The following is a 14,011-nucleotide window of genomic DNA, read 5'->3' on the forward strand; positions in this document are numbered from 1 at the left end:
AAGTGTGTTTTTTGAATAGGTTATAATAGATTTTCATCAAGTACCGGCCAGTTCTATCATACTTTTTGTGATAAAATAACTCAGTCGAAAAATACTATATGAAAAATGTCATTGTTAGTTTCGGAAATGAATAATTGAAGGGCGAAGAAAAGCTAGACGTAACATATTGTGTAACAAATATTACATTTATATTGAAAGGATTATATTGTTAGGAGTGATTAATTTTTGGGAAATAAAGTTTTTCGCTTTCTACTCCTCCGTTTTGATACAAAAGAAAAAGTGGGAATTTTCCAAAGAAAGGAAGGAAGTAATCATTTTAAAAATAAGTCACTCTATACATGGATGTGTAGATCATGCTAAGAAGTAACTTTCAGACCCAAACTGGAAGAGAGAGCTCTCCTGAAACAGCTACTTTCATATAAACATTGAATTATACAAAAGAAAAATTCTTTCGAAACAAATACTTTTATTTGAACACTGAATTATACAAAAAACACTTTCCTTTACTCAGTTTGTATTCCAAACATTCCTTATGAAATTATATCATATATCATTCACAGGATTTCTACACAATATACTAAATGAATGGTAAAATTTCACTTACATGGAACACTGTCATCCTCACTGGTAGACATCGATGTTTCGCCATATGACACTTGCCTTAGGGCTCTTCAGTATAATATAAGAGAAAAACACACAATTCGTGTAATTCAATGTTTATATCAAAGTAGCTGTTTCAGGAGGGCTTTTTCTTCCAGTTTGTGTCTGAAAGTTACTCCTTTGCATGATTTATACATGTATGTATAGAGTTACTACTTTTAAAATTGATTGATTCCTTCCTTTCTTTGGAAGATTCCTACTTTTTCTTTTATATCAAGATGGATTAGTAGGTAGCCAAAAACTTTCTTATCCAAAAATATGTTACATATTGTGTAACAATATATTGCATCCAGCAATATGCGATGTTTGTCTAGGTGATCTTGACTATATTGTGTATCAAAGTTTGATGCATTTTATTTTCAATGAGTAGTATATAATATTTACTAGTTTGTGATTTAATATATCGAATAAAATGTCTATCGATTTTCGATTAAGAACTCTATAATCACGAAAAATTACATTTATATACCATCAAAGGTCTCTTATTATCAAAAATGACTATTTTTGTCATTAAGCCAAGTGCCATGTCATTTAAAAATCTTAACTTTTTTTTGTGATTTTATTTTAGTGTGTGTTCCACTGTTCCAGCTTGCAACCCTGGTAAATCGTTTTATCTGAACGTTATCGATACGTGCTACTCGAACCATAGTATTTGATTATTTGTTTTCTTATCGCAGAAATATATTGAACTCAAGTATAAGAAGAATGAGAAAAGGTGAAGAAGTTTGTGAATTTGTTTAAATGAACTTTCCCATAAAGTAGGCTACTATGCCACTTATATTCGTTTAAAATGTTTTGAAAGTTCTTCAATTGCATAATCAGTGCCTCGACAAGCATCGGATGATACATTAATGTGAGTTGGGATAATGAAGGACTTTGACTTGAGATTTTTTTTACAATTTAGTAATCTAACTTCATCAACTTATACATTCTTGTACTTATACTATTCACATTCATTCAAGCTATTTTTGGGAACAAGGGGTAATCTAACTACGTATTCATGCGAAATATTCTCATACCGTTTAAGAGTTAGAAATGATTATAGGCTACTTAGATTTCAAAGAAAATTTTATTTCTTTTTTTTGAAATTCAACCTCTTAAAAATACTATAAATTTGGGTTTTGCTACATGTTCTAATTTTTCCACACTTCATATCATAGTTGAAATTACTTACTTCACTAGTAGAAAAATTATGCAACTTAAATATACCAGAACAGGCATGTCCAAGTTATCAGCCAAAATTCTTTCAATTAATTATCACTTCATTGTATATCTTTTTGAGACTAGTTCAGTTACTTCATCTTGTTTTTTGAACCCATTGTATAAAATACAATAAAATAAAACATATATTTGTGACATCACAAATATATGATACTAACGATCTGACCCGCTGCAGGTTCTACTGACACCAATTTTATGTGTTTCTAATAGCAAATCTTCTTGATTCTTCGTCATTGGTTGCTTTTGTAACTTCACCACAGTAGAATAATACAACCAGTAGGCTCTCTTACCACGTGATCCGCCCGAGTTACCGGGGACCTTCAACCGCTCTTAGAATGAGATTCTCATCCAACGCGTTCAGTGCTATACTATTGATGAATTTGACGGTCCCACACACATCGGATTATTTGTAATAAAAGGTTGGAAATGTATATGTTGTTTAGTTTATTCGCTGTTGTTATTGTTTTTAATTTTTGTAGTTGGTTATAAGTAATTTACCACAAAATATTCTATAATAACCTTAAATTTCGTTTTTATATGAGCGCACGCCTATGGTAAAAAAACGAAATTGGCTCCACACTTCGTTTCGAGGTCACCGAGAACTTTGTGAATTTATGAATGAAAGTAGTGGGAGTGAACTTACTGGTTGATTTTTACTATGACTTCACTATCATATTTTTAGGTGAACCAATTCTGTTTCATTTTCGTCTTCAATTTCTTTTATTATAGTCCCTTTTCCTACATAAGCCTCACATAATTTCTGATGAAAATTACGTTTCTTTCATTGCATATTTCTTGTGATAAATACGAAAGATTTTCTTTCATATTTTCTGTCAGTTCACGGTCAAATGAAATTTTTTGAAAATGAAGAAATTTTTATGACACCTGGCTATTATCTGATTCCGATATATTCCAGTAATTGTATAAGGATTGGGGTCAAATGATGGTATGAATTTATTTAACTTTTTTTGTCTAGAGAAAACTTCCATTCCCACCTGAAATTCATAATAAGATCAAGATCTTCAGATGATGTGGTGCTGCAGGTTTTTCCGGGTTTTCCTGCAGCTGAAAAAGCAAATGCGCCACTGGAATCAATGAAGTCGCCCCGGAGCGCCAATTAATTTTTATTGTTGTATTTATTTTATTTTTATCGTTGTTTTAACACATTGTAATAATTTTATATATTTGTGTGAAATCTCCAGTAAATTGGTTTGATGATTCTTTGAGGGAAAAAAGAGACAAACTCTCCACTCTCAAAGCTATTTCAGAGGTCAGCAAAAAACCTGTCGACATTTCTGTCTTCAGGAGTTTCAAGAAAGATTATAATAAACAATTAAAAAACAGCAAAAGATTAGCTTATGACAATTTCATTTCGTCAGCTAAGAATAAGTGTAAAGCGTCATGGAAAATTGTAAATTTCGAAAGAAATAAAAATAAAAATGCAAGCAACCTCCAAGATGACTCCTTGTCTGCTGAGACTTTCAAGGAATTTTTTGTTGAAATTGCCGCTAACATAATAAAGTCAATTCCTGCAACGGCGGACACGGAACTCTTAAACTATCGTAATTTCCCTACCCCAAACAGTTCATTCTTTCTATCTCCGGTCACAGAATATGAAGTCCTAACTACCATAAATAGTCTAAACAACTCAGGTTGCTTGGATTCTTACGAACTGAACAGCTTCGTCATCAAGGAAGTAGCTGATATAATTGTAAAGCATATCACCTCCCTCATAAATCTGATTTTCTTGTCCGGTATCTACCCGGATGCTTTCAAAATATCAAAAGTCTTACCTCTTCATAAAAAAGGGAACCTTTCGGATACGAATAATTATCGACCAATAACTATCATCTCTATCTTCAGTAAAATAATCGAGACTCTCCTGAAACAGCGTCTATACAACTATTTTGAACAAAACAGGTTTTTTACCTACTCACAATTCGGATTCAGAAGAGAGAGATCAACATCGCAAGCTGTTCTCAAGATGGTGAGTGATGTGGTCGAGGGCCTTGAGGAGGGCAAGATAACCGCCATCACACTCTGCGACCTATCTAAGGCGTTTGATTGCATCTCTCACTCTATTCTTCTGGATAAGCTGCAGTTCTATGGAATAAGAGGTGTAGCTTTATCGCTCATTGCCTCATATTTAACAAATCGTTTACAAGCTGTCACATATAACAGCTGTACATCTAATTATAAACCTATCAAACATGGAGTGCCCCAGGGCTCAGTCCTCGGCCCTCTATTGTTCATCATTTACATCAATGATCTACCTAATTTTTTACATCCCTATAAGTCAGTTTTATTTGCTGACGATACTACGCTCATCTTTTCAGGTGACACCTTGCCGGATTTGCAACAGTCTGTAAAAATTTCACTCTCAAGTGCTGAAACGTGGTTTTCATTAAATAAACTAAAACTGAATAATGAAAAAACAAAGAATCTCACCTTTTGTTTGTCTAGTACTATGTCGAGTGATAACAGTGTGAAATTGTTAGGCATAAACATAGATAGTAAATTATCTTGGCAAAATCATACGGATGACCTACGAGGTAAATTGGCCAGCTCAATTTTTTTGCTTCGTCAACTGAAGCCAATTACAAGTTTTCCAACACTCAAAAATGTATATTTTTCATTATTTCACTCTGTCATTACTTATGGGATTGTACTCTGGGGGAACGCCTCTAGTGCTGTAGATATTTTCCGACTTCAAAAAAAAGCAATCAGGATACTTGCCAATGTGAGTTTTCGTGATCACTGCCAGCCCCTTTTTGCCCAATTACGCATATTGCCTTTGCCTTCCTTATTCATTTTCTCGGTTCTGCTCGAGATCCACAAAAATCGAATGTGTCTGCGCAAACAATCCGATATTCACAATCATTATACCAGAGCTGCAGGCAATATTCGTACTGATCGTTTTCGCTTAACCAAATCACAGAAAAACTCTCTAAATTATAATCTTTACAACCTGTTACCGCAGGAATACAAAATCCTATCAAACAATAAATTCAAGAAGAGCTTAAAAGAATTTTTACTAACTAATTGTTTTTATTCTGTCAGTGATTTCATGGAGCATTTTCGACATCGCTAGTGTATTTCTATGGAATGCACTCGCCACTGCGACACTTTACAATAGCTAGTAGTAGTGTACTATATTTTAAAATTTTATTTTATCTTATTTTGTTTCTCTATGTGTTGTACTCTTTTTAGATATTATTGGGACTTACTACAAACATTTTGTAATGTAAGGTAGTCAATAAACTTTCATTCATTCATTCATTCATTCCTTATCAGCGTAGACTTTTCGTTTTAACTTATTTCTTGAATTCCTTTTGTTAATTTCATCGCATAGCTTATGTTTTTCCGGAAAAGAGGGGAGAGTTTTTTAATACTTCTCTGTTAAACATTGTATAAAAAGGAGTTTTACGTATTTGTTGAATGAGGTGTTGAATGATAATTTAAGAGAAATATGTTGGTATCAACTCTGTAGTTTTGTTTTTCAAATTTTGAACATAAAATTATTACGTTTTTTCCACTAATCCATTCGCTTCTGTCCAATACGGTGTTACTTTCTGATGTTTGAAACCCAATTTAACTGAAAAATTATCAAAATCATGTCCATTGAATGGTGGTCCATTGACTCTGTGTTCATTGGTTCAGATAAAATATTATTGTTCAATACTTCGACACTCGAGAATCGACTAAATTGGTCTAATAATATCATTAAATACTTTCCATCCGGAAACGGGCCTTTTCCAAATGTAATTTGGCAGATCTTTGGCAGCTAGAACTATTTCTATAATATTCATTTGTTGCTAGTAGCATTCATACCATCTTGATATTTCTGCCTCAACTATTTTTTCCATCAAAGAAAACCAAACTTTACCCCTGATTAAAATTGTTTTGTCTTGTCTAAACGACCTTGGTGTGCTAGTTGAATAGCACGGTTTTGAAAACTATCGATAGCTCCTATAAGAAGACAATTCAAGAACTGGCGCACTACATTACATCACTGAAAGTAATGTTCAAATCCAAAGTGAATCACTACTTTCGCACAGGCACCGCTCTAAGAGCGCTTCAAAAAACCAACAGAAGATTTTAAAAAAATTGTAGATAATATGATTATCTGTAGAAAGCTCTTTCCATACTCATTACAGTTCACTAAATAAACTCGAAAAATAATCACATCCGTGTTTTCTAGATGGTGGCCGAAGAACACTCTACCCCATCCCGAAAAATGAAATTTTGTTTCACAGTGATGTGTTTTATTGTGTATGATATACACATGTATATACATATATTAATTTTTTACAAATATTTGAATTTATTATGGGTTTTCATTGATAAATTAACATTTTTGAATGAATTTTTCATATTTATTTATTATATTTATTATAATTACTGTGGTTGATTCTAAGATGTATGAGAAATAAGAATGAAAATTAGAAAGATATCTAGAGAAAAGTGTCTTGTGGTGAGCTCATTTCAGTTATTATTCATTTGTATTATTAATTTATCTTGTAGAAATTTTACTAAGAGTTGTCCATCTTCGAACGCAAAATCAACATTGAAATCTCCTGCTAAAATTAGTGGCAACGTATGATAGTTTTCAATTCTTCAGAACCTACTCAAGTGTAAATTTGTGTTCGCACCTTTCTATCTCTCTTCTCCCTACAGTAATATAAGAAACGTGACTCTCTCTCTCTATTTCTATCTTCACTAACTTATAACTCCTTCTTAACTTCCATTTGCCTCGGCCGATCACATTTTTCGTAACGCTCTCGTCACGCATTTATTAGCTTACCCTAAGTCAAGCGCGCGTAAAGAAGTTTTACTTCAAAAATTACCTGATATAAAATTCTCGGTTTGCCTTCAGTTTTGCTGCGAACTAGAGGTGACCTGTTGTTTCTGCTACTGTGGTGAGATCATCAATACCAACATACCATATTTGAAAATGAATGTCTAACGAGAATTATTCTCTCCAGTGTGAATTTTACATTAGTTTACCTTGAGTAACTTGAATAAAATTCATTTCTCAATTATTAATTTTCACAAAATGTATGTAATTTAACAAAAGTGAACTGCAATTCTCAGATTCTGCGTCCGGAAACGTTATTTGATAGCTTGATGAATGCTGATTAGGAATTGCACCAAAATTATATATTATTATTATTATTATTATTAGTGTAATAATCGCTATACCTATAATTTTGGCATGAGTAGTTCAAATCGAATAAGTTGGTCGAATCAAAATGAAAATGCGGACCTTTTCTCAAACGGTAGTTAATTGATTAATGAGATCCACTCCACAGGTTCGATCCCTGCCGATTGCAAAGATTAGAATAATCTTTGGTTCGAGTCTCTTTAAACGAGTGATGTGATTTGATCTAATTCCAATCCTTGTATTTGGAGCGTACCAATTGATTTTTGCTAGAAGTCGCACTTTTCATCAATTGAGAGTACTGATGTACTTAAGTTCAATTAGGGCTATGTTTTGGACCATATTTAATACTAATTATTTTTATCTCGAAAATCGATAGAGATAGGTATAGGACATTATTAACAAAAAAAGAGTATAACTAAAGAGCGAATTCAAAAATATGTTAATATATGGAGTGTTCTATTTAAAAAAATAAAGTTGTCCACAAGATCTATTAACTGAAACCACAAATGTGCGGCTGGCTCCTGTTGGTGACTTCGTGCATTTGTAACCAAGTGTTTCCCATCCTTACACTTGGCTGCACCATACTGATGATGGGCCAAAAGCCTATGGTTTATGTGTCTATGGTTTGCCTCTTTTTTGAGTGCTATGTCCGATTGTTAACTTCTGCAACTATATCAATCAATCCATCAGTCAATCAATTTATTTGCTTATTATCTGTATTACAGATTTAGCATCGTCAAGGTAGATAAATATAATACAATACATACAATAAAATAATACAATAAAATATAATACAATATAATACACATTAAAAAGGCAAAGCATTAAAATTGTAGTTAAAATATTCATAACATAAGGGCAGAGATCAACCAGCCGCCCTTTAATACTTTTTTTGAATTTAATCATATGTAATTTCCTCATATATGGTGGTAGATGGTTGAAGAGCCTTATCGCCTTAGTAAAAAAGCTTTTATGAATAATTGCCAGTCGATGTTGTGGCATAAGAAGATTGTGGCCATTTCTGGTCAAACATTCATGGTTGCGATTAACTTAAGGGGTGTAATTTTGTGTCTGGATATAGACAAGACATTGAAATATGTATGGAGCCGTAATGGTTAATATATTGAATTTTTTAAATACAGGCCTACAGCTGTCAGTTCGTTTTGCTCTTCACAGGATTCTAATAGGCGTTTTTTGCAAAATAAATATCCTTTCCCAATTAGTTACCCCATGTAACTAATAATAAAACTTTATATAAAACTTTAAAATAATTGAATGAGATAGTAATCCGATAGAGATTTACAAATTTACGGAATTTTGAGCATATTTAATGAATTTTCTTATATTATTATCCAGGAAATGTGATCTAGTGCGTGATTTTTGGGACAGTTAATGTGGTTCCTCCGTTTTATGCCTTTCATATAGAATAACATCAACATGCACTGCGTTCATTAATTGTTGTACGTGATGAGAGTATAAAGTCCAATAAAAGTGATTCCCCTTTTTTCATGTGTACCTGTTACTTATTCACAATGGGAAGTTTCTAAGCCATATATCATTTTATCATCAACCCGAAAGTAAAGGCTAACAATGTTATTTTGTATTGTTCAAGATGGCCAAGAAATCATTTACAACCAGTTCTCAAACATCGGCAACAGAAAGCGGTGATGGAGATCGCAACAGTACAAACGGAAGTGCTCTGGATATAAAATCGTCTTCTCTTGGATCTTCACCGAATGAGAATACAGGATTATCTTCCAATCAAACTTATTTCGCTGATCGAAAAATAATCATTCCTGAAGTTCCACATGTAAGTATTCATTATTTTGTGAAAAAGGTATAAGGTTGTAATTAACCCCTAAACATCAACCACATTAAACATAATAGTTTGAGATTTGTTATTCTGCTACTAACTTGAACCTGCGTGTCCTTACGATAATAAATAATCGAATTTTTCAAACTTTAAATAGTGTTGAAGAAAATTGAGTTAATTTTTATTGTTTCAACTTATGAGTAAAATATAATTAGGTATTTCTCTATAATAGAAAATGTATTTGTTAAAAAAATTGCAGAATACAAAAAATTGAATATGGATTGTGACTCCTCTTGGGTTTTTTATTAATGAAACTTGACAACCACTATTTCTCAACCGACAGAAACACACAAAAATCCGTATAAATTCTGAAATCATCTTCAACTCTACACAACTCCAAATATGAAAGAGGTCAAATTTCACTTACATGGAACACCGAAGTATTGGGATAAGACACTTACCTTATTGCCCCTACAGCAACAATCTGAATAGCTATCTGTTCTGTTTTCTGTTTGAAATCTGTTTTTCTGTTAACCAGCTGTCGGTTCCCTACGAACGACCACACTCAGAATCAAAACTTGTGCGAGCCAAGGATTAACGAGGTCTTACCTTTTAACGTGTGATTCCTAACACGTTAGGATGTCACGAATGAAATAAATCTACTCATTTTATAATGTTATCCAGATTGATACTGAAGAGACAATGAGGCCAGTGCCTTATTCCGAAACATCGGATGTCCGCTATTGAGGATGACAGTGTTCCATATACCTCTTTCATATACCATTGTAACAAATTAAAGAATTAACTCTTTTAAACAAATTTATTTCTAACAATATTTCACTATCACAAACTAATTTATATTCAACACGTAGCAACTAACGCTTAATTCATTTCCACTATTTAACGTGTTAGGAATCACACGTTAAAAGGTAAGACCTCGTTAGTCCTTAGCTCGCACAAGTTTCTCAACTTCTGAGAGTTGTCGTTCGTATTGGGGCGACAGCTGATTAACGGAAAAACATATTTTAAAACAGATTTTTCAAAACAGATTTGAATTCCTGGTTTAACGGCTCGATTCACTTTCTAAATTCAACTGGCCCCTCTGGACGAGAAGCCGGCCTTTTATATCGGTAAAGGCCCATTGTAGAATTATTCTGTAGTCTGTTCGATACTCGCCTAGACTTTTCGCGGCGGTTTCAGACTGCATTCTTTCGCGGTGAGTCACGTATTTATTCGATGAATTGGCTGGCGTATGGTACAGGGGCGGCTTCAGATTCGTTACACTATTATATATTGTGTAGCAATCCTGTAAATGATATCTGATTCAATCCCATAACGGATATATGGAATAGACTGAATAGGAAAAAGTGATTTTTATTTTTTTCATCGGCATTCTTTGGGTACTTTCTCGTTCCACAATCTGAAAAATATGAAAATTGTAATGGAGAGCTTGATGTATACACGTGTAGAAAGGAAAAACTTTATAGTTCACCCCTATACCCCTCAAATTCAAAGTATTTCTCACAAAAAAAATAACCAGTAACTTGTCGTATTTGATAATTTTGACTAATATATATATATATATATATATATATATATATATATATATATATATATATATATATATATATATATATATACATTCAACATTTTGATGTTGAAGACTTCCTTCGAAATTGAAATTTCCAAATGTTAGTTATCTGTCAGAAGGTATCTGAAAAAGCTTGAAATGTTGAAAAAGTAACCAAGAAACCCAAGCGAAAAGGCACCAGATTGGTCGGCCTATTAAAAAAATATGGAAAGAAGAATGTTTGTTTTTCTTCTTTGATTTTTGTGCATTTGCACATTTGTATAGGGTCACAGAATTGTCGAAGAATATTTAAAGGAGCTTTCGCCTTTCTCGAGTTATACAGGGGAAACTTAAAAATGCTTTTTTACGAATATAATCATTATTTCCTAGTGGAAATTAGACAAAAGTGTTTTTAATTCATTTCATTAAAGTGATCATGAATCTCCACAAAATAAACAAGTCATCAATTACACAAATCAGTGACAACAATCAAACAGAAAAACAATTTATTTTATAATGAATTTTTGATGAAAGAAAATCAATAGAGAAATGAATACTGCGTGACAAACCATATTGAATGTTCGAATTGACGATCTCTCTGTTGAATGCACATAAGTTGTTCATATATTTATTCTTTGTAGCATGATGAGTATAATGCTATTACATGCATCTCCTATGTTTTCTGTGGTCGATATCTGTACTAAGTGTCGAAAAACCTTTATCCTTCATGTATCGCCAGACAAAAAACCTAAAAGCAATGGATCCATTATTTCCAATCCATCTGGTTGGGAATATTGCAAATAAATGTCCCCTTACTATTGTGTTGTTATAAAAGGCGGCGAATATTATATCCGCCTGGGGTGGCTAAATAGCTGAATCAGGCCCTGTTATTCAGCTTGTAACAATTTCGAGAAAACTGTTTTTTTTTTCATATTTTCTATGTCAAAAAATTCACAAACGCCTGTAACACTTATAAAATAATTTTGATGAGTCTGGAAATTTGTATTACATATTACAAAATGAAAATGAATAAATAAACTTGAAGAATCTTGTATTACGGAGTAAGAAGTTTTTGTTTATAATAACATCACTCCAAAGGAGTTTCAATATAGATGATGACTTCTGAATTAACTCCATTAGATCTTTGAATTTTTCTAAATTCACATTATATTTTAATGATTTTATTGTAAAAACATAAAATGTAATTGGAAAAAAAAATATTTCCATGTATTATCGAACTGATGTGACAGCTCTGCTTTTTCATAAATCACGACTTTGATTTGGTTGTCTTCAATTCTGAAGAGATATTTTCATTCCCGAAATTGTGAATTTGCATCTCCATCCAGACATTTCTGTCGATTCTTCTAAAGAATACTGAACTAGAAAGAGAACGGCGGCCATTTTTCGGCTTTTCCATTAAAGTAGGTATACAAAATCTTTTTGAGGTTATGTGATATGTTAACATTCATTGGTAGTATACAGGGTGTTTCAAATTCGATCCTCGCCATTGGGATCTCGGAAACTATGAGAGATTGAAGTTAAATTGGGGCAAAGTTGCGCTTCCACGTGCCCAACAATATACCTTTGAGAAAGTTTTGAAATTCGGAGTATACCCGGAGATATCCGGAAAAAACAGATATTTCGGAATATGATTTTTATTTTTTTCTGGCTTTATTTTTCGAAGGATTCGAAAATAAATTGCACTTCCACATTGACACTTTTTTCCTGCTACATAATGGTCTTTTCAGATTTCCTATCTGACGTTTTGTCTTCCGACCACCATCATCATTTTTTTTTCTTATGGGCGCTACATTGAATTCTTTCTTTTTTAAATAGAACCAGATTTTACCTTTTCAATGATGTATCATTAGTTATCATACGTTATCAAAAATTAATTCTTATCATAATAGGGTTTGACTTTGATGTTTCTAAATTTGACTTTCAATTTGTTACAGTCAATGACATCTTGTTATTGGTCATTGAATTTTTGGCGAAAAATGGTTTTCACGAATGAAGAAAAAAGAGATATGATACAAATTTGTTACAAATACTATAGAAACAGTGTTAGAACATCGGAAATATATTTGAACTTGTATCTCGAAAGACGACAACCACATCGAACTATGTTCAAGTTATTGGATCAAAATCTCACCGAGTTTGGTTCGTTTGAAAAGCCAATGAAATACGAAGACAGAATCAACAATTAAAATTTGATAAATAAGGTGTGTATGAGGTAAATTAGACATTGTGTCCTTTTCAATGAAAATAGAACTTTTAACAAATAACACTATTTAACTAAAATATAAAGACAAAAGTAAATCATAGCAAATGCTCAAAATGCTGGCCTTGTTCATGATAACACAACTGTTCCCTTCTTCTAATATTATTCACTGCACGACAAATTTCCCTCCTCCTCAACCTTCCGAACTCTCTAAAAATGCTGTGTTGAAGGTCCTCAATATTTTGATATTCCCTCTGACCTTAAACTCTATTTTTCAGTTTACCCCATAAGAATGTATCCATAACACTTGAGTCTGGATATCTTGTTGGCCACCTCACCGGTCCATTATTCCCTATCCATTTTTCATCAAACCTTTCAGTCAGGTAATTAGATACTCGTCTGGTAGTGTGCGGTGGAGCGCCATCATGTTGAAACCAGATGTTGTTATAGTTAGCCAAAGGTAGATCATCCAAATAGTCTTCGACAATAAACATTAAAAACTGATGATAGGTTTCTCCATTCAGAATTCCGTTAAATAAATGAGGACCCAAAATTCTATCTTTGTAAATTCCTGCTCACACGTTAATACTAAATCGCACTTGAGGTCGAGTTTCTCGGAACTACCTGGGGTTGTTTATGCTCTAAATGTGTTCGTTATTTCGGTTGAATATCCCACAATTCGTAAAAGTGGTTTTACCTGTCCAAGCTACATTTTCCAGTAAAACAGGAAAATCATGTCTTCTTATTAGCCAATTACAAAATTCTAATCGCCTTTGATATATGTGTGTTTTGTAACATTTTAAAATTTGACGTGTAGATTTCCCCGGGTACATGTTTATCTGGTCCATTCTGTCTCCGTGTTTTTTCCTCGGCTTTTCAAATGAACCAAAGTCGGTGAGATTTTGATCCTATAGTCTGGTTCACATGTACTCGATTTAGTTCTTTCTGGTGACATTTTTCAGCCCTGTCCAAAAATTACGACCAAGATGTCATTCGATTCGTATTTTTGCCTAGAAAGTTTAAGGAAAGGTCCGAAAACGCGCTGATAAAAATTACAAAAGTTATAAACAATTAAGTGAAAAAAAAATGGGGCTTTAGTTTTTTCCTAATATCTCGGAAAATTTTCAAAATTTTGGAAATTTGAATAAAGATTTGAAAAGATCAATGAATTTGCGTAAAAAAAGTTTCGACTCCCGAAACTGTATCTCGATTATTTATAATTTTTACAGAGCCCTGAAAATAGAGCCAAAAGCGGGTAGTCTGGCTTCCGCGCGCCTTTCGTCACTCTGACATAAAAACAAAAAAAATTATTTAAACATATTAAATGTAAATATTAAGGAATGAAAAAATTCATGTAATGTT

The 14,011-nt window shown here is 32.8% G+C and overlaps 1 protein-coding gene across 6 annotated transcripts in view; it reads left to right on the forward strand.

Moving 5' to 3' along the window:
- LOC111507490 (solute carrier family member malvolio) overlaps positions 1 to 14,011 on the forward strand; it is an 85,086-nt gene that overhangs the window by 27,520 nt on the left and 43,555 nt on the right. For 5 of the 6 annotated variants that reach the window (XR_002722406.2, XM_023162843.2, XM_023162831.2 and 2 more), the window contains exon 2: positions 8,658 to 8,855. Coding sequence is in view for 5 of the 6 variants with exons in the window: in XM_023162843.2 (XP_023018611.1) it covers positions 8,658 to 8,855 (198 nt within the window). In the remaining variant the exon portion in view is untranslated. Of the gene's footprint in view, positions 1 to 1,349; positions 1,514 to 8,657; positions 8,856 to 14,011 lie in introns of those variants that run through there. The other variant, XM_023162805.2, reaches the window with a different exon arrangement.

Source organism: Leptinotarsa decemlineata, unplaced genomic scaffold, assembly GCF_025532065.1.
Source record: "Leptinotarsa decemlineata unplaced genomic scaffold, Ldec_3_MD MMD2_tig00078346_RagTag_RagTag, whole genome shotgun sequence".
In the NCBI taxonomy this organism is placed as follows: Eukaryota; Metazoa; Arthropoda; class Insecta; order Coleoptera; family Chrysomelidae; genus Leptinotarsa; species Leptinotarsa decemlineata.